Source organism: Neophocaena asiaeorientalis, unplaced genomic scaffold (genome assembly GCF_003031525.2).
Source record: "Neophocaena asiaeorientalis asiaeorientalis breed wild unplaced genomic scaffold, Neophocaena_asiaeorientalis_V1.1 scaffold147, whole genome shotgun sequence".
In the NCBI taxonomy this organism is placed as follows: Eukaryota; Metazoa; Chordata; class Mammalia; order Artiodactyla; family Phocoenidae; genus Neophocaena; species Neophocaena asiaeorientalis.
Window position 1 is genome coordinate 3,400,989 of NW_020173758.1, and position 27,593 is coordinate 3,428,581.

Sequence of the window (27,593 nt, forward strand, 5' to 3'; positions counted from 1 at the left end):
ATAAGTTTAATAACAACTTGCAACTAAATTTTTTCAGCTGCTTAGGAAACCCAGGAATTGTGGAGGGAAGAAAGTAGAGGGAGAAAGGCAGGCCGAAGCCTAACGGTCTCTAAAAACAAGTAGAAGGAGGAAGACTTCAGGGGTAAAATGAGCAAGTAGGCTGTTCTAATAAGGACATCATAATTATTGAACTTGATATACTAATTGAGAAATATTGCTTTACACATCATTATGAAGAGAAGAATGAAAGTCCATATTAGAGTAACAAATAGAGTAACAAATAAATAATAAAACAATGGGGGAAAACCAGCAAAGTAAGCAAATAGTAAGCACAAAATAATATGAACTATTAAATCAAATAGATCAGTTACCACTATATGTGTGAGTAGGCTGAATTCCTTATCAAAGTAAAAAATATCCAGATTGGGTTTAAAAAATCAAATCAAATACCTAAAATAGAAAACAAAAAACAAAAAGCAAAAAAGAATGTAGGAAGAGCAATTCAGTTTTGAGTGAAAATCTAGACCAAAAGCATTAATGAAGATAAGGAGTGATATTATATAGTGATAACAGACATGATTCCCAAAACTATATGCATAAACTATACAGCAAACAAGATAAGGCATATAAAATAACTTTAAGGCATGAGTTTAGCATAAGGCTTACAATCCTAGGAAACAAATAGGAAAATATATAAAAACACAATGATAATTGGAGATTTTAATAGATGTCTTTTAGGTGTTGACTGAAAAATAAGCAAGGATGTAGATAATTTGAATGATACAATTAACAAGCTTGATCTAATAGATAATTGTAGAATTATGTAACAAATCTAGCACATGCATTTTTCTCAGATAGCAATGTGAATACACTGGGAATACAACTGGCCACAAGAAGAACACCTCAGCGGTTTCTCCCCAAACAGTGGTTTTATTCACTGAGTTCTTTGACTAGAAATTAATAAACTTATGCATCAACCACTAATCGATGACCTACCACACTCCTTCATCCATTGCTGACATTGTAGGAGAGTGACAACAAAGCTGAGCTATGGAGAGAAACTGATTCAATAGACAGAGAGAGTACTGAGGCGTGAAGTTCTTGTCTCCACTTTTCCCCTGAGTCAGCTGTACTATCATTCCTGTGGTTTGGCTCAAGTCAAATTTCCCTCATTTGGCTTAAGCGTTTATATTTTCATCCAAAAAAAGGGCCAACTAACCCAAGGTTCTCTCTCTCTCTTTCTCTCCACACATACACGCAAACATGTATATTGAACTTATACAAACACCTTCAATTATGTCATGTTGAATTACAAAGGCCCTAAATTAGTGCAGATATCCTCAGATTTATATCCATATGCACAAGGCTTGACAAGTTAGACTTCCTTTTCTGCCCCAGAATAGCATAATTTAAGAAAAAAATAATTTGTTGAGTATACTTAGGAATCCATGGAATTTTCAAGTTTCTGAATTCTTTCACTGAACACAGACTACATCATTAAAAATAAACATTTTGAGTTATTTGGCTTAGAATTTAAAAAGGTGAAATTTACCTTAAAGACTTTTCTGTTTTACCTACAAAGTTAATGGTTCTCATTTCCTTTATCTCAAAGCAGATAAGCATGATGATCTGATAAAAGCAGCTGGTTTCTTGGTCAGCCACTTTATCACTCTGTGTTTCACTCCTTGATAAAGACTGGCACATCTTTTTCTGTTGTCAGTGTTCTAGTAGTGCTCATAGCGGCTGCAGAACTAAGTCTTTCATAGATGAAGCCTAACTATTCCAGTGGTGGGCTGGAACCAACTCTATATTCAGTGACATCAGGTGTAGCTTGAAACTGGCCATAGTGGGAGCATTTATACCACAGAAACCACAAATGCTACAGATCAGGGGTTCATTTTCCATAGAGCCAGTTTAACAGCACACTACTGATTTTTGTTCCAGGTTGATTTGACAAAGTTTGGAATCTCATACTCTAGTAGGAAGAAATAAAGTAGAAAAAAGGCCTATCAGAAATGTATTATGTTCTGCTTGAGTAAATGAATTTATTTCTGAGAAGTATAGTTTTTTTAAAAAGTCATGGAGTCCTTAAACTAATAATTTTAGGAAATGTTAAGTCTGAAAAATCATCTTATAAAATTATAAGCTTAGAAAAAAATTGTACTTTTGCTTAAGGCAAGTTAAAAACATGATCTTGTCTACTCTCCTCTTTTTAATCTCCTATATTCTTGTAGTAGTGAATCTTTCTAGTTTCTACTTCCAAGAACAACTAATTTAATTTTTCAAAGGATGGTTAGAATGACATTTCAGTGAATAAGAATTTTTCATATTATGCCTTAATAAAACTTGGAGACCTGTTATTATTCTATGGGGAAAAAAAAATTACCAAAGCTTTTCCTTTCTGATAAAGCACTGAAACATTTTTATTACTTCATACAACTTAATAATGCTAAGCAGAAGTGAACTTATGTTCTTAATGGAATTAATCAATGCCCAGCTGATTATAACCAGTATTAGGTTCAGATTGGGCACAAGTGCTTCTCATGTGTGGGAACATGAACTGAAATCTCTTAATTTTCATCCACAGAATGTCCAGAAAAGTAAGAAAGGTAAAGACAAGACAAAGACAAAGACAAAACTGAGCGCCAAAAGTTGAACACCAATCAGTGTGCAGAAGTCTAAGAGGTATTTGTGTTGGGAGTTGAAGTCGTGATAAGGGGCTTGTCAGGAGGAGGCAGACCCCTGCTCTAAGGGGCTTGAGTTGTTTTTATTTAGCAGCCTTTGTAATTTGTGCCCTTGCCAGCTCATGAAGGGGCTTATCATTAGCAACCCACCACTCACCATCATCACCACTCTAAGAAGGACAATTCAATTTATTTTTATGGCAGAGACCAGGTTTTGAGGTCTGGATGAAGTCTGCTACCCCCTGTATTTGACTTACAGTTTCAGGTATTTAATAAACACTGTTAAAACAAAGAAGTGAAGAAAACCACCTCCAAAAACGACAACAACAAACAAAAAACAACAACAACCAAAGATAACACCAAACAACTTTAAAAAAAAGCCTTATAAAAAATACTGAGAATCAGTGTATTTCCTTAATGTTATAAAGGTCTTCTGATATTCCTGTGTGTGTGTGTGTGTGTGTGTGTGTGTGTGTGTGTGTGTGTGTGTGTGTGTTTAATTGTCTCAGCTATCTTCTATGAACTGAGAAAGACCTTCTTTTTTTTGAATGTGACAGATTAGTTAGAACTGTGGCAACTACCATTTACAGTTATTGATTTCCATGTGACATTAAAGGCCCCAAATTCAACCATTATTCTCTTCAATTGTCACAAACAAAGGTTAATAATAGTTGAGTTTGGACTGAAGGAATCAAGTAAAGATTGCCAACTGAAATTAGCACGCTGTTCCTTTCTGAGTCTCAAGTCAGTATGAGGGTCTGTGTTCCACAGATTACATGTATATTATCACCCTTTTAAAATGTGCCTTTCTCCCAAAAGTAATATTCGAAATACAGAAAAGGAAAATGTAGTTTCAAGCTATTTAAAATAATAAATAATTTAAAAATATATTTCTCTTTGTGCAGAGTAAAAACATCTTGTTTTGTTGCTTCTATTGCAGCAAAATAATGTTTCTCATAACTGTAAAAAGTGGTATGTAGCATGATTAAACAATATTTCAATCCTTTAGTTCATGCAGAGGTTACCAGCTGGAGGGGAGAAAGGTTTGATTAAGTTTATGTCTTCCATGAGGAATTTTAAAGGAAAGCATACAACTTCTTTAATATATGAGTGCTGAAGCTACAAATGGCTTTTTCTCATGGGTAGGTATGAAAGAATAAAGTCTTTTCACTACAATAAATAGGCAAAAAATAGCTGGTAAGATATTATAAATCTTCACAAAAGCAATGGCAAATTTTAAAAGTCTACAAGTCTTTACAATTTCAACTTGCTTATATTTATATCATGACTTACTACCTATTTATCCTATTTATGAATGGTAAATAAAGATTCATGTGCTGTGTCCACTGTAAAAATTTTTTTAACAAGTACCTTATTTTGAAAAAATTATTCCAATAATTTTAATTATTATTTATTGATATATTATCATTAAATAGTTATATAGCACTATCAAATTATAATTCCTCATTAGATGGAAACTAGTCATTTTTGGACTATTTCATAGACAGGAATTCTAGATCAAGTAAATGAGTTTAGGATAATTTATTGTAGATCATTATTTCTAAAAAAAAATGAGACTCCTCCCAAAAGTTAACCTGTGGTTGTTAGTAATCATTCTAAGGAATTTTGGAAGTGGAACAATATATTTCCAAATAAACCTGGTTTATTCTTTGAATAGAAAAAACATTGGGCCTGACTTAATGTCATGCAATAGCATTTCATAGCTTAATAACAACAGTGGTAGTGAAATTATTTTAACTACAGGATCCTATCCTGTGCACTCAAACATAATAATATCCGTTTAAAACCTGACTGAAATTTTAAAACACCCAAGAATTAACAATTGTTCCTATATAATTGTATAAAAGAAGAAATAAAATTTCCCCCTTCCCAATCCCAGAGTTTCTAACCACTAGGAACATTAGTGTGTATTCTTTTCATTTTTTTACCCTATGTTTATATAGGCATATCTATATATAATTATGTATTATTTTTATTTAACAAAAATTTAATCGTTTGCTTTCTTCTCTCTCTCTCTCTGTATATATATATATACATATATATGTATACACACACACACACACACACACACACACATATATATATATACACACCACATACATTGATATATGTGACATGTTCACTTTTTCCCCCTGATTAAAACATATAGACCTACCTCGTTCTTTTTAAAAATGGTAGAGTATCCTGTTGTATGGATGTGCCAGTCCCTTAAAGATGAACAATTAAGTTGTTTCCAGTTTTTGTGTTTTTACAAATACTGCTGCACTGAACTATTTTCAACATGTTTATGCATGTGCTAAGATTTTTATAGGATAGATTCCTAGAATTGGATTACTGGGCCTAAAAGTTCATGCCCTGAAATTTACTCAGATTCAGCAAAACACTTTCTCAAAGTGTGGTACGATTTACTTCCCCATTAACAAAATGTGAGAGTGACCGCTTCCCCCACATCCACAACAGCACAGAAGGTTATCACTCTTTGCCAATTTAATTGATGAAAAATTTAGTGTCTCTGTTGCTTTAATTTGCATTTCCATGTAGACCTACTGAGTTGGCTATCTTTTCGCGTTTACTGGCCATTTGCAATTCTGCTTCTTTAAATTGACGATCCATTTTTTATTGGGTTGTTTCTCTTCTTCTTAATTGGCTAGAAATCTTTTTTTCTAATGTCCTTTTCTTCCTGCTTATATGGATAAGGCATGCTCACTTCAGAAAATACATATAGGCAAAAACAAGATTAAAGCTGTCCATATTGCTACCCACACAGAGAGGAATATTTTTGGCATATGTTTTGTTAGTAGCATGAATGATGAGATGAAATAATTGTGTCCATTCTGTTATGTCACCTCTTCTATTCACTCAACGACATAGCCTTGGCATTTTTCTATACTTTTAATGTTCATTCACAACTCAAAATTAAAGTTGAATCAAAGCCGAGCTGCTCAATCAGCTTCCTCTCATAACTCATATCCTGTACTGGATCATGATTACTGTGGGAATGCAAGAAAATGCCTTTTAGTTGGTAAGTAGAAAACAGCAGGAAGAAAAGTGACAAGAATCTTAATTGCAATTACATACGCAAGCAGACTCTATTCTTCTAAATATTTACATGTATTTTAATCTTCACTACAACTCTATAGGATGAATACTATTATTAATCCATTTTACAGAAGAGGAATTGAATGCAAAGGCAGTTGCTTTATATAGCATATAGTATGCATACAGACTGAATCCAGTAATCCAGTTTTGTGATCTATGCTCTTAGTGACTATGCAACCTGCCTAACGGAAGTACAAAAGCAGCGGTGAAATCATTTGCACTTGGATTGGTGTTTTCTGAATTATTTTTCCCAAGACTTTTTTCCGATTGCAGAGATTTTGAACATAGAGATTTTTTTCATTATTTGTCTTGTTTGTTTTTACTTTTTATTTTATATTGGAGTATAGTTGATTAACAATGTTGTGTTAGTTTCAGTTGTACAACAAAGTGATTCAGTTATACATGTAAATGTATCTGCTCTTTTTCAAATTCTTTTCCCAATTAGGTTGTTACATAATACCGAGCAGAGTTCCCTGTGCTATACAGTAGGCCCTTGTTGTCATCCATTTTAAATATAGCAATGTGTACATGTCAATCCCAAACTCCCTAACTCTCCCTCCCTTCCCAACCTGTAACTGTAAGTTCGTCTCTAAGTCTGCGAGTCTGTTTCTGTTTTGTAAATAAATTCATTTGTATCATTTTTTTAAGATTCTGCATATAAGTGACATATTTCTCTTTCTGTGTCTGACTTACTTCACACAGTATGACATTCTGAATAGAATAAATACAAAAGAATATTTATAAAATATATATTTTACATAAAAATACTTTTGTGTTTCTCATTACCTTGCTTTTTTTTTCATTTCCTTGCTTTTTAAAAATTAGTTTTACCATATACATTTACATCCCTAAAAAACATATAATTTAATATTAAATAATTTTATATTATTGGGTTGGCCAAAAAGTTGTTCGGGTTTTTCGGTAAGATGTTACAAAATCCCGAATGAACTTTTTGGCCAAGCCATTATATATATGTGGAATTATATCCTTTCTTACTTATTCTTCTGAAACTTTCTTTTTTAGCTCAATATCAAATTCCTAAGATTCATTTACATTTTTGCATGTAGCTGTGTACCAATCTTTTTTATTGCTGTATAGTATTTCACTGTATAACTACATTACAGATTTTTCTATCTTTTTTATTGTGGATGAGCGTTTGGTTGTTTATAGTTTTTATGTTATCTCTTAAGTGACTATTCAATTCTTTTCCCCATTTTTCTACTGAGTTGTCTTTTTCTTGTAAATTTGAAGAAATGCATACATTCTAAATTTTACTCCTCTGTCAATTGTTTGTAGAACAAATGTTTACTCCCAGTTTGTATCTTGCCTTTTCACTCTCCTCATGGTATCTTTTGATATCAATCTTTTCTTTTACGATTTGTGCTTTTTCTGCCTGTTTAAAGAGAGCTTCCAGATCATGAGGTCAATAACACATTCTTCAACATTGTTTTCTAAATGTTTTTAGTAAATGTTTTTGCCTATCACATTTAGGTCTTTAACTACATGTATTTGATTTTTGTGTATTGCTAACAATTGTCCTAGTACCATTTAGTTCTTAGTTCAATATTTTTGCACTGGTTTGCAATTACAGCTCACTTAAATCAAGTTTCCATATATGTTTGGGATTTTTTCATGAATTCTCTATACTGTAACTTTGCTTGAATATCTAAACCTGTGCCAAAACCACTATCCTAAGAGTTATAGTTTTATAAGAATTTTTGATAGTGGTTAAGGCCAACTCAATGTATATTAGGTGCTTAGAACAATGTTTAGAACAGAATAAATGCTATATGAATCTTTGTTATTATTATTATTATTGAATGCCTTGGCTATTTTTTTGTCATCCATATAAACTTTAGACTCAGTTGGTCAATTTCAATGAAATAATTTTGCTGGGATTTTGATTGGGTTTGCAATAAACATAGAAATCTACTTGGAAAAAAATGAAAATCTTTCTATAGCAATATCTGGTTCCTGAAGATGATATTTTCCATTTTTTACATCTTTTTAAAATGTCTTTCAATAAAAATTTTTAAATTTTCTACAAAATGATTATATATATCTTTTGTTAGATTAAATCTATTTATTTATATTTTTTAATGCAACAATAGTGTATAGTTTAAAAAAATACATTACCAACTTGGTGTAGCTAGTGTATAAATGAATTGATGTTTGCATATTGATTTTTTCCCTAGAAATTTTCTAAAATCTTTTTTTTTTTTTCGGTACGCAGGCCTCTCACTGTTGTGGCTTCTCCCGTTGCGGAGCACAGGCTCTGGACGCGCAGGCTCAGCGGTGGCTCACAGGCCCAGCCGCTCCGTGGCATGTGGGATCTTCCCGGACCGGGGCACAAACCTGTGTCCGCTGCATTGGCAGGCGGACTCTCAACCACTGCGCCACCAGGGAAGCCCTAAAATCTTTTTAATTCTAATAATTTATCAGTGGATTAGTTTATAATTTCACTATAGATAATCAGAAGATATATATCATCTAATTTTTTAATCCTTATATTTAAAATTTTTTATACTTTTATTTTATTATAAATTGATTTTATAATATAAAATTAATTAGTCTTACTGCATTGACATTTTATATCTAGTACAATGTAGGACAGATATGCAAATAGCAGGTATCCTTGTTTCACTACTGATCTTAAAGAAATGCTTACCATTAAGTTTGCAATATGTATTATTGCAAAAATAATATATATTGCAAGTATTTTGCAAACATGTTAGATCACTTTAAGGAAATTCATTCCTATTCATAGTTTTCTAAGATGGTTCTAAAATTATGAATAGATATTGAATTTTATCAAACATTTTTTCTGTAGCTATTGAGATGATCATATAAATTTTTTCCCTTTTGACACTTTATGTGATGATTTACCTTAATGTTTTTCTCTTTTGGTTAAACCAACCTTGCTTTATTGAGGTAAGCCCCAAGTGTCATGCTATGTTCACATTTTTAATGCATTGTGGGATTCAACATGTTAATATTTTGTTTGGTATTTTGTATCAATGCTCATGAGTGAGATTAGCCTGCAATTTCTCACACTGACCTTTCAATATCAAGGTTATGCCTGACTTATAAAATGAGTTGAGAGGGGGGTATTCCTTTTTTTGCTATAGTCTGTAATACTTTAAAATCTTTTCTCCAAACACTTCCCATTTTTTGAAGCTAGTTTTGGAAGGGCTGCTTTTTCCTGTGCACAAAAGACCGATCTGACTATAATGTTGGTCAGCCATTCTATAATTAAAATGAAAATTATGAGTCTTTTTGACTAATTAGGTTTCAAACAGCTTTTGGTTGTACAGTATATCCAAGGATGTTAAGACAGTATTGTCACAATTAAGGTTTTTGAAAAAAATCCTTTCCAAGAGGATGTTTTCCATCAATAAACAGAAGTAAAATTAAATGCCCGATTAACAAACATAATGTCCTCTTTAATAATTCTCAGCACTCTGGTAATTCTGCTAATATTACTGTGCTATCTACAACCCTTTCCTTTTGTTTCATGTTTTGAATAATTCAATTAAAAGTCTGACAAAGCAATAACAAGGGATTAAATGTTGTAGAATTGTAATTCGAAATAAAAACATAAGCTCTTTGGAAGTATTTATTAAAAATTCTACAAAACCTTTTCAAGTATATGAGATCCTTGGATTCTATAAAGTTAACTGCTTAGCCAAGTTATCCTGCTTCATCTTTTGTACTCAATTCCAGTAAATGAAGAAAATAAAAATGTGTAAAGCTGAATGACGTCCTTGCAAAACAGACCACTTAGGAAGGACTCTGAGACTTCTCTATTTGGCCTACATTGAAGGAAGGATGATGCCTTGCCTTCTTTTCTCCTGTATAGTGAGAAGACTCACCTGTTGTAAGATGAGCACTGAACAGCAGGTTTATAATTTTGACCCTTTATCTGGAAACCATTAAGGTACAAGGCAATGAGGAGGTTATGAAAAGGAATGTGATATAGACCTGCCGTTAGAAAATATTTACATTAGAAATGGAGGTAGGACAAAAGTCACTTTCATGCATAAACTAATCTCATGTGGTTGGTGGGCAGAAAGGAGCCAAGAAAATATGCTAAGGAGCATATGGATCAAGATGTCAACACCATAGGATTCAAACCTCCCATATAGAGTTCTGCTCTCATCAGATTTAATGATGAAGAAAGATACAACGAGGAAATCGCTTATTCTTACATCAAGATTAAAAACAAATTAATATAACGTGGCATCACTTTAGAAGAGGAGCTATGGAGTGGTGGTGAAGTGTACAGACCTGTAGTTACACACCCTGACTCTGAGTCCTGGCTTGGCCATGTCTTGGCTGCAGGATTTTGGACAAATTGCTTAACCTTTCTATGCTTCTATTCCTTTATCTGCAAAAATCAGGAACACGGTAACACTAGCTCAGAGGGTTGTTTGAGGATTAAATAATATAATCTATGTAAAATGTTGACACATTTCCTGGCATATAGTAAACTCTCAAAAAAACAAGAGCTATTTGTTGCTAGCAATGTAAGCCAATCCTACAAATTCTTATCAAAAAATTAGTGATGATTCTGAGAATCAGAAACCATAAGACACATTCAAACAAGAAAAACGCTAAGTAAGCATAAAAAGAAGAAAAATATAATAAAAGAAATAAAAGAAGGTAAACCATGAGAATTTTTTTTTTTTAATCTTGTGAGATGAAAGTAGTCTTAGACCTGGGACTGCTCCTCTTCAGAGCAGGAGAGAGAGGTAAGAATGACAGGGAAGGGGACCACACAAGAAAGGGAGTCATGAGAAAATCAAAACTTCCTTTTTTTTTTTTTTTTTGCAGTATGTGGGCCTCTCACTGCGGTGGCCTCTCCCGTTGCGGACGCGCAGGCTCAGCGGCCATGGCTCCCGGACCGGGGCACGAACCCACATCCCCTGCATCAGTAGGCGGACTCTCAACCACTGCGCCACCAGGGAAGCCCAAAACTTCCTTTTTAACAAAGTAAATTAAACTTTATTATAATACTGACTGGGGTATTGGTGGTGAGAAGGAAGAAATTAAATATTCAAGTCATAAGATTTAGCCCAAAATACATTACTTAAACAGCTTCCTAATCTGAAGTGTACCACTGTATACAAACATTTAAAAAATAATAATATAGCCCTCTAAATTTACCTGCTTTCTCTATTTTTATGTTCACAACTTATACCAGAATGTGTGTTGCCCATGCCAATTTTATATTTACTAATCTACATATAAGACTGGATAACTTCTGTAGGCAACTATTCCATTTGACAAATTTGAGGTGATCTGAAAGTTTGGGTACAGGGGTCAGCCAAATAAACTAACTGATAAATTAATAGTTTAATGTTGGAGAGTTTTTTTTTTTTAAAGATGACAGGTTTTATATTAAGACTGACACCAGTCAAGGAAGGCACAGGAAGAAGTGAACTTCAATTATTCATGGTACTATAAGTCATAAAATCAGGAGAAAACATATGATGTAATTTTTTGGATTGTTTTATATGCTGATTTAAAAAATGTTATCATTTAGTCAATGGTTTATATCATAAGTGGAATCCGGTTGATAAAAATGCAATAGGAGATTCAAAAGAGATTGATACTGTAGACTTTTAAAAATTAGGACATCATGTCAAAGGCACACAAAACAGGAGCGATGCCTCGTCAAGGCTGAGAATGGGATGAATAAAACTATAGAGGTGAACTGGGTTCACCTAATACAAAAGTCAGTTTTGCTTAGAGGAATCAGCTACAAAAGCCCTGCTTTTTAGGAACAAATCTGTGGGAGGTTTCCTGAACTTCTCATCTTCTATCTTGTCACCAAAAATATTTCCCCCATGGCATCCTTTAAGGATGCAAGTGTCCTAGTTACCACATTTGCTTATTTACTTTCAGTTTATTATCTCCCTTTCACTTTTACAACATCTTGATAGCTCTTTATATATGTTCCTCCCTCTTCTCTTCTCCCAACTAAGGAAGACAATATTAAAAATGGAAGTGTGAAATATATGAGAAAATAACACGAGCATTTTACTTCATCTGGAAGCTGACAGGACAACTGACTTATTCTTTTGGGTGCATAAAATGCACTATATTACAAGTTTGAGAGTTTACTCTGAAGGCCAATTAGTAAAAATAAGAGAAGTTGTTCCAATGGCATTTGTAAAATGATATTAAAGGGACCAGTGTTTCTTAAAAAAAAAAAAAGACTGATACAGGAAAAAGTTAAAGGGCAGAATTCAAAGTGGCAAGAAAAGAGAAAAAGAAACCACAAAATGAAGGAAACACTTAACTAGAAATTTGGAGACATGAGGAAAAGTGGAGAGATGAAAAATATAAAGAAAATGATTATGGAGATAGAAGAAAATCATTTAAGTGTCAAAAAACAATAAACTAGTTTTCTGAGCTACTAAAGCAATTCTTATTTAAAATATCAAGTACCAAAAAAATAAAAACAGCAACAACCCTGGAATACAATAAAGTAAAAAAAATAGAGAATGAAAGTATAAAAATACAGTAGAGATAGAAACAGAAAACCAAACGTGATTCAGGAGAAACCAAATTAGAAAATAGTAATTTTACAGAAAGAGAAAATAAACAACCAAATAAAAGCAAACAGAGGGAGAAACATTTAAAAGGAACAAGGAACTAAATGCCGCAAAAGGAAGAGTTTAATTATAGATTTTTATTTAATTTCACTAATATTTAATAAGTATACATATTAATACAATTAAATTCACCTACTGCAAATATTACAAAAATCCATAATCATACCAGACGTGAGGATACTGTTTACGTTTGTCTTTAAATGCAACTCAAAAATGAGACTGAAGAATCTGGCATATTCTTGGATATTCACTGCCAAGGAAATTTGAGCTTTCTAATCCAATTTAGGAAGAAAATCAGAAATTCTTTGTAAATAAATCTAGATAAAGAATAGGAGTGCTAGGTCCAAAAGGATCAAGGAAGAGAAAACGGAGAAGGCAGAATAACAGACAGGTGTCCACAGAAAGAGGAAAGAAATTGGGGATGAGGGACATGACTAATTAAAGAATGCAAAAATGCAAAACAAAGCTGATGGTATCCAGTATCCTCAACACCTGCACAATTCCTACCACATAATAGTTGCTCAATTAATAACTAATTAATTAATTGAATGAATGGATGTTTCAGCTACCAGACTATCTTTTCAGGCTGTGTTCATCAATAGAAAAACAATGAAGGAAAAGCAAATAGGTAGATTTGCCAGGAATAGTGTCAACATAATTGCCACTTTGGAATAATAGACCTACTTTTGGAAAAAGATGAAAACCCTGAATAATACAGAAAATTAGGAACAAAAACATACAGATTCTATGTGAATTGATCTACAGGGAAGAAATAGGTCTGCACTCTTCTCAAAGAACAATTCTTACTGGTTGCTTTGATTGTTTTTTATTGTCATCAGCCTTGGCACTCCTCTTGACGTGTGTGTAGGATTCTTGGAACCAAAACGAATATCACGTACAGTAAAGTGCTCCTATCCTGAAGGGAAAATGACAACCACATAACACCATGTAAAAGAATGCCAACAAAAAGAGAATTTGTTTTTGCATTACATGAGACAATAAGGCAGAAAGAGAAAGAAAAGTAAAGCAAATGACTGTGTGACAGAAAAGAACAAGGCTCACGACATACAAGACCAAGAAAAGGAGGTGGGGGAGCCCACGAAGGCAGAAACAACGTAACAAAAAGGACAAAACCAGCAGTAGAAAAGAACTGTCAGACACAAAACCCTCAAAACAATAGATACGAAAAAAAGGATCAAGATGACAGAAAAAGAGCAGCATGGAATCTAGTAAGAAAAAGAAACAAAAATTTCAAATAATGGATTTTTTAACACCCCCGCTGTTCCACCAATACATTGTGTCACAGCCTCACAGAACAGTGCATAATTTATTATGGTCACTCGCTGCCAGGCTGTTCTAAAGGGCAACAGCTATATGAAAATACTCCCCACCGTTGGATGGCTTAATGATCCACCCTTTGTAGAGGGGTAGGGCTGTGGAATGGCCAGCGAGGACAGAACCACTTATGGTCAGGATGGTGCTCTGCATATTTAGTGCTCTCTACCCTGTGAAGAAAGGGCGAATTAACTCTGGGGCACCTCTGTGGGAGTTTTTTCACCCCTCTTCAGCTTCTCCTGAATAATCACCATCTATCAGGAGTAGTTTCTGAATGCTCAATATCACATATTGCCTCCTCTAGGGGAGGGATGATGTTAAATAGAAACAAAAAAAATGGATTTTTAGAATAAAAACAGTCCTTGAAAATGAACATTCATGGCTGTAAAATTGCACTGTATTTTAATCACGTCTGGAGATTTAAAAAAGAACTGTTAGGGCTTCTTTTTAGAAATGAACTTGGATACAGAAAAAATAAATAGGACATAAAAGTAAAGATCATTCAAATTATTTTTACCAATCATTTTCAGGAGCATGGGCTTTTCAGTAGTTTATATAGAAGAGTTTTCATTACTTCCACAAATAGCACTCTCTTCAAAGACATGCATCATTAAGATATGTATCCATTTCTATGATTAGTAAAGCCAGGGATTACTTCTTTAAAATTCTTTTTTTAGGGGCACTAGTGCCTGAGGTTGGGAGCAGATGTTCATGAATCAGATGCCCAGGTTTTGGGTCCTGATGCTGCTGTTTACTTGCTATGTGACTCTGCCACATTACTTACACTTTCAATCTCTGGACTCTCCCCTTTGTACAATGGGAATTAATAATAGTACATATGCCATAGAGTTGTGATGAGGATTACGTGAGTTAGACCTTGAATCAGAGCCTGGCAGATGTCAGTGATGGTACCTGCTCTCAAAGTGTGAGGGGACATTCAGGAGGCATTTGTAATCCAGAACTGTCTGCCATTAGGTGGTGGGCATGGAGACAGCAGAAAATAATGTTCTGCTCCAGATCTTCTCAATAAAAATGGCACAAAAAAACACTTTGTATGAAGGCTTAATTCATCCACTCATTCATTCATTCACTCATCTATTCATACCTTTATTAATCTGTCCAAAAAGTATTTACTGAACATAGCATGTGTCAGAATAACATTAATCTTGGGGGTTCAATATAGAGTAAGTCACTCTAGCCATAGTTCCTTTGTCTGTAATATAGATAATGTTCTATCTTCCACCTCAAAGTTGACTGAGGAGTGGATGTGATTCCATGTATAGAAAGACCTAGCAAATTGCCTAGAATAATACGGGCACTAAGTGAATAAACTCAATTTCTATTGTTCATAAAAACTATTCATGAATTTATTATCTTGGTGTTTATTTATTTATTTATTACACACACACACACACACACACACACATATATATATATATATATATATCATGGTAACTTTCTTTGTAGCCACCTCAAAACTATAATTCCTTATTTACTACCTATTGGGAAAACTGTATTTCCCTTTACACTAAATCTATCATTTCTATAGAGAGAGTGAATATCTAATATATATAATACTCAAAATTTTATATGTGTAAGTTTTTAATTTTTAAAATAAGGATGGCTCCATTTAGAGGAAATTTTTTAATAAGAGCTTAGTGATAAGGATTGGAGAAGGTATACTGAAAATATCAGAATCACTGATATCAGTTCATGGTCCAGGATTGGAAAAGTAAAGATCCCTTGATAGTTGGGATTATAAACCATGGATTTGTCTGAGGCTAGGTCATCAGATGGATAAAGAATGCTTATCTGTTGTGGGTAAGAATGAGTCACTCACGACACCATGGAACAAAGAAGAGAAAGCTGGAGAGAGTGTGAATGCTGAAGGCATCATCTGTCTTCCTGGATCCAGACAATCATGAGGTCAACTTCAACCTTGTACCATCAGTTACATAAGCTAATATACCTATCTTAGTTTATAATACCAGAGTTCCTCCATCTGCAGAAGACAGAAAGCTAAGAACTATCTTTCCACTTGTTTCTTCCTTAAAACTCATAGCCAATTCATCCTCAATTGGTGTTCAATATACTCCTTACCTTTGGCATATCCATTTCTCTATCTCCACCATCATTTTCTTCATCTAAGCTATAAGCCATTGATATTTTTTACTTGAACTGCTTTCTGCAAGAGATTTCAGCTGGTCTTCTCAAGTCCATTCTCATGCTCCTCTATTCTATTCTCTCAAAATGAAAATATAATCCTATCATCCCCACCGTTGTCACCGTCCCACTCACCAAACACATGCACATGTACATATGCACACACATATTCAATAAACCCTTTAATAGCTTTCCACTGCTGTTTGGATAAGACCAAAATGCTTAACAAGGCCTGGTTATGGGGTCTTAGACAGCATGACCTATATTTTCCTCTCCAATACCGTCTTGTGCCACACACATCTCTTCTAAGCACCCCATTCTTATTTCTTGCCCTTCAACAGGAGTTATTTCAGCCGCAAGGCTTTTGCTCATGTTGTTTCCACTGCCTGGAATGCTCTAACCCACCCCAATCATTTCACTTAGTTAAAAATCCTCTAAATATTTCAGTTATCAGATCAAATATCACTTCCTTAAGTTATCCTTCCTTGACCTTTCAGAGTAGCCCAGAAACTTCATACTACATGCTCTTCAAGTATCCTGGACCACTGCTTCATGGTTACTATGCCAGTCACACTTTACTGTTTGTGGGGTTATTCATCCAATATCTCTCTCCTTTACTAAATGGAAAGCTACATGAGGACAGAGAACATGTCTAATTTTGCTCATCATTGTATTCTTAGCATTTCACACAATTCTTGGTACATGGTAGATACTCTAAATATTTGTTGAATGAATTAAAGTAGGGAAATATATGATGATTTGGGGAGTACAAAATAGGGTCTCTAGAATCTATTTCTCCTAAATAAAAAGGCTAGTTTCTAAAAGTTTGAGACCTAGGTGATAGAACATAGAAGGAGGATCAAGAGTGAACACAGGAAAGAGGAACAAAGAACAGACACTAGAAGTGAAGGGAGCTAACTGTTCCTTCATATACCAAGTTCTCCCATATTAGGCAAAACATAGTGATAGAAAAAACAGGAATGGAATGCCTACTCTGTTGCCATACGGCTTCTTCCATAGTCAAGAAAAGAAAAATGTTGACAATGGAAAACTGGCAACAGAAATCTCATTTGATAGAGGACGAGAAATTTTACAAATAAGAGAAAAAAAATCTGCATTCTTTTTTTTTTTTTTTTTTTTTTTTTTTTTGCGGTACGCGGGCCTCTCACTGTTGTGGCCTCTCCCGTTGCGGAGCACAGGCTCCGGACACGCAGGCTCAGCGACCATGCCTCACAGGCGCAGCCGCTCCGCGGCATGTGGGATCTTCCCGGACCGGGGCACGAACCCGTGTCCCCTGCATCGGCAGGCGGACTCTCAACCACTGCGCCACCAGGGAAGCCCTGCATTCTCTTTTTTGATGAGTGATTAACATACATTAAATGTAACTGAATTTGCAGTTACCTTTGATCTATGAGGACTTTTAAAGCTGAATACACCCAGGAACAAAAGATAGGGAGGGAAGAATAAACACCCAACCTATCATTTCTAGAAAAAATAAATAGCAAGTAATATGAGGAAAGAACCAAAGATATTTAAGACATCTCAAAGTGGCTAAAATTGACAGTCATGCTTTAAATTGGTATCTCTTTAAACAAAACTTCTTTTTCAGAGTATGTATTAATTAATCATATTGCTACTTGACAAATTGACTTTTTTTTGAAAGGACAAAAACAATGTTAGCTCCAAACACGACTGTCATGAAGATTTCTGCAGTGTAATCGACGTCAACACAGACTTCATGTTTGTGTAAAATCCGTGATTCCCCTTAAGGACCTCCTCATGTGTTTCAGGGGATGGGGGATGTAACAGTTCCCTGGGAATGTGACTGCCGGACGCCAGACGATGGTAACAAAAGACATAGAAATTTCAGTTTTGAATCAGTACTCCTAGGCTGTAAAATGCTATGAGTTTGATAAATCTATTTTCTTTGATTTACTTTTCTGGGGGTAGGGAGGAGCAATATTTTCTTCCATAGTCAAATAAACCCATGTGCCTCCTTCGTAACATTGCTCACCTACTCCCAGCTGGAAGCCTTAAACTGATTGTACTTTAAAAGATTACTTCTACCCCAGCGAGAAATGTGTAAAAACTTCCTCTCTGAAGTAGAAGTTGCCTTAATTTTACGGTCTTCTTAAAAGCAGTGCCTCTTACGCCTTCCCTTGATTTGCCTTATTCATTATCCTCTCTCTTGCCTTATCTTGAACTCTGCTGCCTCCGAGTCTGTTAGCTCCTGAGTTCTTATTAGTTTTCTGGTCCAGTCTTGCTTTTTAGCCCAAAATGCAGTGTCCTTTTACTCCTAGGTCTTTTTTCCCTATTAATGCAGGACTCAAGCCCTATTTGCCATTTCTTTCAAATAGTCTAGGCTAGTTGGATCCCAGGACTGGACCCGCCATTCCATTGTCAATATTTCTATCTTAGTAATTTTGGTTTCCAACTTTGTTTCTATTCTGCACTGCTGATACATATTTATTCTGGTGTGACATTATGGTATACAAACTGCATATCACAGACTAAGATCATAGCCTCTCCCCACCTCATTCCCACATCTCTCTCTTTAGGTCAAACATGTTTTTGGTTCATCTTTGTGCTATAGTCAACAGACATATAGAAAACTCTCAAATTCACTGTGATGTGATCATTTGAGAGTGATTTTAAAACAATTTGAAATGCTATTGCTGCTTTATTTCAGGATTATAACATGATGAGTATAGTAAAAAAACACATTAAGTTTGAAAATACATATTTAGATGTTTTTCCTGCAACCATTCACCAGGTGGTCCACCTATTTGTACTAAATATATATATATATTTTTTTTAACTGACAGACCCATGAATGTTATTCTAGATAAAAACAATGACACTTCCTGATCTAGAACTAGTATCTCAGTTAGATTTAAAGGGTGTTGCTTTCTACTAAAGATTTATTATTTTTAAAAGAAAGGGATCATTGTTATATCATTAACCAACATTAATAACTAAAATTGAAAAACTCATAGAGAACCAGCTTAAGGCAAAATATTGGCAGTTCTGTAAATGCCTCTTACAGATCTCCTGTAGTTGTCTACTTATCCAAGCACCCATGTCTATGCGAATGTCTGGGAATTAAAATCAAATAAAAAATTAGGCAACATAATATAGTGTAAAGCAAATATTTCTTTTTAATCAGATATGCTCTTTCTCATAACCAAGTTGATAATTTATTTTAAAGCACTTCCAAAATTATACCGCCGAAAGGAAAAATAAAAGAATGCAGGATAGTAAAATGTATTTGGGTAATATCAGATTTCATTGGCTTTTGCAGAAGCTTATACCATGCACCCATTTCTTGTCCGTCTTCCGGGAATGAGGTTATTTTACAGTGCAGTGATTTCCAAACCTGTGACGTCTCAGGGGCTCAACCCACTGAGGCTAACCTAGCCTAGCCCACGTTTAGCCAGTCAGCTCATAGACCTCAAGAACAACTTCCTAGCCCGAACTTACATTCATCCATGTTGATTAGAGCAAATTTAAACACCACATTCAGGACAAAGCAACATTTTGACACCCATGTTTCTTAGAGAGGCTAGAGTCAGAAGGGATGAGAAGAATCAAGAACCTTAAACAGAGGAGGTCTCATGGGCACATACCTAACCAGTATCAAAAAGAAAATTTAACTCAGCAGTAAGCCTCACCTTAGATTCCCCCAAGAGATGTCAGAGAGGTCACTGTGACTTGAGTTTGTTGTATTTTACCACTGGTGGGGCTCCCACATTTCTTTCTCTAACCTTTAAGATTTCTCACTCTTGAGTTCCTGCATTTCACCCCTGGGAAATATAGAAAGTGCTATCACTTGTCAGCTGTTTTGGCTTTAAAAGAGGTATCTTTATACTGTCCCCTCCGCAGACATTCAACGGGGACCAGATTGAGGCAAGGCTGTGGTCATTGTTCCCTAGACCTTGTATTGCATATGAGATAGAGGGTCTGTTAGCCCAGCTGCTGGAAAAAGGTTTTATTTCCTAAGGGAAGTGCTAGCACATCTGGGGCAACGTGGTCCTCACATTTAGTTTTGGATTCTCTTCCTGGTGACAGACATCTGCTGTCTGGCAAGGGCAAGAGCAATAATCTGTGTTTTATGAAAAATGTTGGCATGTTTTAACAGAAGCAAATCCTTTCTCTCTTTTTTTTTTTTTTTTTTTTCAGTATGTGGGCCTCTCACTGTTGTGGCCTCTCCCATTGTGGAGCACAGGCTCCGGATGCGCAGGCTCAGCGGCCATGGCTCACGGGCCCAGCCACTCTGCGGCATGTGGGATCTTCCCGGACTGGGACACGAACCCGTGTTCCCTGCTTCGGCAGGCGGACTCTCAACCACTGCGCCACCAGGGAAGCCCCTCTCTTTTTTTAATAAAAATACAGAGTTTATGTAAATTAAATTTGGACACAGAACAGATCATGAGGGAAATATCAAAGTGTTGCTTTAGGTGATCTTAATATAACTCAACAATTATTTAAGATCACTGAACATTTTAAGATTTATCACTTTTAAACTAGTTTGTTTTGCTTAGCTAAATCATCATAAAAAGCAGGACTGTATATGTATTTCCTGATGAGAAAATTAATGTTAAGACTGTTTTAGTTGAATAATCCAGTGTTTGGAAATTCTATGCAGAGAATGTATGTAAATAAATGGAGGGGGCTGTGAGATAGAAAGACATAGCAGGTGATGATGTGACACTGCCATCTTTATTCAGAACTCTGCTTTGCCTGTAAAGCTAGAGTAGTCTTCTCTTCAATTACATACTATCATTTTGGAATTTTCCATCCAAAGGAATCGTTACCAAGCTAGCTGTGCACTATTTAGCAATCACACCCACAATGAAAGCCAAACCATGGCACCCAAAACACTGAACAATGAGAATCCTCCAAGGGCCAGATAAATAACATCTCTGTAGCCTCTTAGAACTGTTAGGTAAAGAAATCCAACTTCATTGACAGTGATTCAATCTCTAGGTCACCATAGATTGAAATGAGATAGTTTCTACCTTTAACCTGTTCATAGGTAAAATATTATCTTTCCTTTCTCATGGAAGATTTGTTTGATTGATAAAACATACCCAATTAATGAATTAGATGTCATTTGAAATAGAATTAGACAGGTGCTTTTTATTTGAATAATTTCAGTTGAAAAGATACGAATTCCAGGCGGAGGGAATAATAGTATTCAAAAAGGTACAAAGTAAGAAGTTTCTAGGGCAGTTGACTGACTTATTCAGTTGCCTAGAGATTTGGTTACAACCAAATGACAAAGTAGAAAATACTGGACAGAACACCGGATGGGGGTCAACGACAAGGGCATCACAGGCTCTGAGCCTTGTTAGTTGGTTACCTCAGGCTAAGGTTATTTAGATCACTTCCCAGTCCCCAATTCCTGTCCTCTAAATAAGGAGGCTGAACTGGGAAATCTTCAAGGTTCCTCTCAGTTCTGAGAGTCTGTGCCACATCACTGACTCAAGGCAAAGAAGGAAACAGCTGGTGTGAAAAGTAACTCCAGAAAAGACTTTAAAAATGTATGCTTTCTGATGGCAAGGACAAAAAATCATGGGGATTATGTAACCAGTATTTTAAAGTCCTGTGGAGCATGTTTCCTCTTGCTCTCCTTTTTTGCTATGTGGAAGATAAAATAGGAAGGTAGGAAGACAAGGCAACTTATCCCATACCCCACGCCGCCCCCACCAACTATTTTTCGTTTGGTAGCTGATGGAGGGTCTAAGAATTAAAGACACTGCTGGCTGAAGAAGGCAGCCTAGAGAATCTTCAATGTCAGGAACCCAGAGGATTAGCAAAAATGCTGGGAAGGCTTGGTTTCAATATTTAAAGGTTGAACCGGACAGGCACATACGGATCAAATCCATGTTGCGAATGAGCACTTATCCTTGGTCAAATGTTTGCTGCTGTTTACATGTACCAAATACATTGTTAAAGGAGCCTAATTAAGCTCTAGTTCCTCATTGCTGCATGGCAGTGCAGGCCAAGTGTGGCCATATCTTCCTTATTGCAAGAGACCTAAGAAGTCGAATTTTTTTGTCCAGCCACCTGTTTTTAAAATGTTGGTAATAATTTCAAAAACAAAACAACCACCACAACAGTAGAAAGCTACTCAAGGTCTATTCAGCTTCTGTGTGAATCTAGGTTAGGAAGTTCTACAGGGTGGAAGTAAAAATGTTCAGTATAATTCTAAAAGGACAAAAGAGGAATATTCACTTAATGCCCTATGAACACTTAGCATTTCAGAAAAGGAGAAGACCTCAAAGAGGTCCCATTTCATCTGGACTTTAGAGAATTTATTGTAGTTCAAGGACCTTGATGAAGTAATATGGTGCCACAGGAAATTGGTTTACACAGATTGCACGTAGACAACTTTAAATTTGAATGTCAAGACATCAGAGAAGCTTCCTTATTCCCAAGGGACAGAACACCTCCATAGTAGGTTCAGGTTTGTTTGTGACTTAGAGCTTACTTAGTCCTGCACTTAATTTTAAATTAATAATAATAATATTTATGCTAATATTCAAGTACTGATTTATTAGGAACTGTTCTCCGTGCCTTTCCTATATTCAGGCTTACATGCTAATTAAACTCAGGCCCCAGGAGCCACTGACCAGCTTTGTGACCTGGGAAGCATGGAAGCTCAGGTGTTTTGTTTCTTATTTTTTAATTTGTTCAATGGGATAAAAACTCATCCTACTTCAGAGGATTGTTAGGAGCAGAAGGAAGAAGACAGAAAAAATTTTCATGTTGTAATATACCTCTGACTCTTTGGAGTATACACAACCCAAACCAGAGCACATTTTCACCTTTACTTGAGCAATAAGTAAAACGTTGACTTTTATGCAGGCCAGGGAAAATGTTAATGTTTTTAAAAAGAACAACATGATATGCATTTATTTCTTTAGTTGTTCTTGTTTTACCAATGCTCTTTATGGGTAGATTAAAAAATTACATGTTAGCCTGCTGCCTATAATGTTAGCATTTGAAGAACATTAAAGCTGGAGGGGATTTAGAGATCATCTAGTTCAAATTCCATGTTATAGAAATGGAAACTGATGCTTTAGGAGAGTAAGTGGCTTGATCAAGGTGACATAGATGGTTGATGGAAAGAATAAAGAATGAGACTGCCTTTAAACACTTAGAAAGTGTCATGCTAAGTGTTTAAGATTTTATATTAAGTTTCACCATGCAGGGAATATACAATTCAAATTCCCAAGGTCGGCTTGAGATATTATTTATTTCTATAAATTCCATAAATATATATGATGTCTCTGTGCTGTAAAGGTTAGAGCCTTTTCTATTCATATATTTCACAATTTTTAGTCAGTTATGGAAACATAAAGAGTTTAAATATATATGTATATGTTTAAATATATACAGCTAATTTAAAAGCACTTAGGTACAAAGGCAGTACTTTTCACTTATTTGATATTTGCAAGAAAATATTTGAGATAAAGGAGAATAAAACAGATGTTTAGAGAGGAAAATGTACTGTATTATGATACCTTACCTCATCTTGAGCTAAAATCACTATTGTTTCTAGAAACACCAGAAATGTGGACAGTACAAGAGAGTGTTTCCAATGGATAAATATCCTAGCCATGGAATTAAGGTCAGTTTGTTTCATTCATGAAGCAAACATTTATCAGGCTCTGGAGATACACACAGGTCTGTGCTTGGCACAAAGGGAGCTTTCAGCAGATGGGATTCAGGATCACACTGTGATGGGAAAAATGAATTGGAATGGCTCCTCAGTCCCCCTACACCGAGTACAAATTCCCTATCCCACCAACTTGCAAGTGTTTAAAACTATGAACCTTAGGGAGGGAAGAAGAGCCAGTGGGAACAGGAGACAGAGAAAGGGAAAAAGGAAATGACAGAAAAGATGAATAAGCCCCAGATGCTTTTGTGCACGCTCTAAAAATTCAGAGTTATAGTAAAGATCTTTTTTTCAATGCACTAACATTCTTCCTTCCTGCTATTCAAAATATTGAACATTCATGTGTCCCGAGGCAGAGTAATCATTTAAATTATGTTGGAGCAAAATGATTAAATTAGCTTTATTTTCCTATTATATAATTTGAGGATATAATTCAAAAGAAAATTTCTAAACTTGGCTAATAGAAAGAATTGGTTATAGTTTTCGAGATTATAACTAACAAGTGAAATGGAAATGGTTCTAAGTTTCCTTCAGTCTAAGATATAATGGTTTTTGGAACACATGTTTTCCATGAGTTCAAATTTTCCATGACTGCAAAATTTTAGCACTTGCACCTTCATTCGGCCAAAGGCTGCGAGAAAATTTGTGTGGCTAAATAACTTTCTGGAGAGGATATACCTAAGACACTTAACAGCTGGGTAAGTTTAGAGGTGTTCCCAGAGCAAAAGTCTACTCTAAAAAATAAACTCAAAGCTGGGCAACATTTTCAAAATAATTGTCATATTTGTGGCAAGGAATATATATTAAAACACATCTTTCTTTTAAAAATTAGTCAATAGATTTAAATTTCCATAGCTGTTTTAATCCATGTAACTAAAAGATATTTTGGTTCGAAGTTTCAGACACTGGGAAAGGGGTAAAGAGAGAAACTTGACTCCCTCAGGCCCTGCTGCAGGTGTCCTTTTAGGAACCTTCCTCATTTTAAAGAAGTTACACATCTTGACACACTGACAGTTACCTAATCATATGACTTATAAAAGTTATGATTTAATACAATGGTATTTTTCCTCTACAGGTAATTCTGAGGCTCATTCTATTACCACACTTCTGGATAATCTGTTGTGAGTGGAACAGAGAATGTACTTGAGCAACATTTGACTAGGCCATCCTTTCCTGCTGCCATAAAAGAATGGTTTCTTCCTAAGTCACAAATCTATTCTGAATGTTAATTAAATATTTACAAGGTACTTTAAAATCCTCCCTGAATGCTAATATGAAAAGAGCAACCTATGTTCATTTGAACAAGCAGAAATTTCTGCCCAGGTTAAGGGCCTCTGGCCTCTGAGTTTAATTCAAATAATTCTATGACTTGGAAAAAAAAAAAAGAATTGAAGAATTGAGCACCTACTATGTACAAGGCCCTGTGTCAGATGTGGAAATAAAACTAAACGTTCTAGGACTAGGAAATTTGTCATAAATTACAACATTTTGTATTATTTAATTCACATCATTTCCCTATGGGCTTAAAAGCTAAATTAGATGCAAAATACTCACCTTTTTAGCATTAAGCTTTTACATTGTTCCTTAACGTATAACACTGTATCTAGTTACACAAAGATGCAATATTTTCTACATATTAACATATATTTCCACATTTTATTCATTAGGTTTTTGAAAGTACTTTAGCATGAAGTTTCCATTTATTGTATCCAAAAATAAAAATAGCATCAAAGTCTTCTTGCAACTCCCAAAACACAGTTAGGGAATAATGATCATATGCTAAAAAATGTAAAATGCAATTTGTGCTGTGCCCCATTTACTACAAAATCACTACGAACAATGCATTTTGTACAGTATATTGCTCCAGGGAAACTGGATCAGCATCAGGAATGAATAAAGAACATTGCATTTGAAATCAGCTAATTCTGCTTCAGCGCTTTTAAAAACTATTTGTTATAATATTACCTCCTGTCAAGCACGTAATGTGATATTTTCCTCAATAAACCTAAACAGTTGCTGTAATTTCAACTTCTCTCATTTTCCACTTTTTAAGCACTAAATAGTTAAACAATGTAGACCTGGAAGTCTCAAGCCACTCATCTGATCCTCCCATCTTCCTGCCTAAGGTATAGTAACTATCCGTACAGGGCCTGTTCTGTCACACAGACATACATAATGGCAGCTGTTGAGGTCCTTACCTGCCCGCAAGCCAGGCCCATTCCTCTTTCTCCCATGCCATGTGGACACGATAAATTTAACTCCAGGGCATCTGCTCCAGAAGCCTTTAAGATGTGGAAGGAAAATGAAAGTAAAGGCAAAGCTTTATTCGTGTACTGATAGGTTTCACCATTGATAACTCAACATAGGTCACATTTGCCAAATCTTAACTACTCTGCTTTCTGTACCACGGCTACCTTGTGAGGTAAATTCTGACTCTCTCAAATGAGAGTGTGTATGGCAGCAATAATAATAACGACAGCAAATATTTATTGAGTGCTTATAAGATGACACTCACTGCACTATATGAGCTATATTTGTTATCTCTGACTCTCATAATCCTTGGATTATTAGGGTACCAATTTTACAGATGAGGAGACTGAAGCTCAAGGGAATTAAATGACAAACCTGGTTATCAAATGCCACAGCAGAGATTTTAACTCAGGTCTGTTTGACAGCACATTGATTCTGCCCTACACAGCTTCTATTTTCATAGAAACAAATCTTACTAATTCTGGATAATTGGTACTGGAGGTAGCAGTGCAAAGAAAAATGTAGTAGGCTAGCTGGAATGAATTTGAGTAAAGTTTTAAATGTTCCTCTTTTATCAATTAACTTTTATTACTCATTAATACTGCTTTCATATGCTTCAGAGCATTCAAGCATGTTAATTCCCAAAACTGGAACACCATTCATTATGTTCTATGTTGCTTTAAATAAATTTAAAAGTAAAATAAAATTTTGGTAACAGTTCAAATTAAACCAAAGTATAGAAAAATATAAATAGTCTTTCTCTTCTCTCCTTCAATTTCCTACCTCTAAAGTAATCAATGTTAACAATCTAATGTGTAATTTTCTACTTTTTCTATGTATATAAAAAAGTAAAACATACATAGAACACATGCATCAGGTTGCTTTTTCTTCTTGGTTTTGCTCTTTATATTTTTCATTTTTTTCTTCCAGTTTCATTGAGATATAAGTGACATATAGCACTAAATAAGTTTAAGGTGGGCAGCATAATGATTTGACTCACATGCATAACGAAATGATTACCACAAGAGTGTAGATGAACATCCATGATCTCATATAGATACCAAATAAAAGAAAAAGAAAAAGAGCCCTTGTGACGAGAACTCTTAGGGTTTACTCTCTTAACAACTTTACATATGACATACAGCAGTGATAATTATATTAGTCAAGTTGTACGCTACATCCCTAATACTTGTATATCTTATAACCAGAAGTTTATGCCTTTTGACTGCCTTCACCCAACACACCCTGACTCTGATAACCATAAATCTGATCTCTTTTTCTATGAGTTTGTTTATTTTTGAAGTATAATTGACCTACAACACTGTGTTAATTCCTAGTGCACAACATAGTGATTCAATATTTCTATACATTTCTATACATTACAAAATGATCACCATGGTAAGTCTAGTCACCATCTGTCACCATATAAAGATATTACACTACTACTGACTGTATTTATCATACTGTACATTTCATACCCATGACCCATTTATTTTGTAATTAGAAGTCTGTACCTCTTAATCTCTCTCTCCTATTTCTTTCATGTTTTTTCTTTTTTTTTTTTTTTGCGGTACGCGGGCCTCTCACTGTTGTGGCCTCTCCCGTTGCGGAGCACAGGCTCCGGACGCGCAGGCTCAGCGGCCATGGCTCACGGGCCCAGCCGCTCTGCGGCATGTGGGATCTTCCCGGACCGGGGCACGAACTCGTGTCCCCTGCATCGGCAGGCGGACTCTCAAC

At 35.2% G+C, this 27,593-nt stretch overlaps 1 protein-coding gene across 1 annotated transcript in view; it reads right to left on the reverse strand.

Annotated features, from left to right (window-relative positions):
- The window catches only part of DPYD (dihydropyrimidine dehydrogenase), a 793,614-nt gene that overhangs the window by 241,983 nt on the left and 524,038 nt on the right, over positions 1-27,593 (reverse strand). Inside the window, exon 16 of the mRNA XM_024751225.1 lies at positions 25,805-25,888. Coding sequence (XP_024606993.1) covers positions 25,805-25,888 — 84 coding nt within the window. The remainder of the gene's footprint in view (positions 1-25,804; positions 25,889-27,593) is intronic.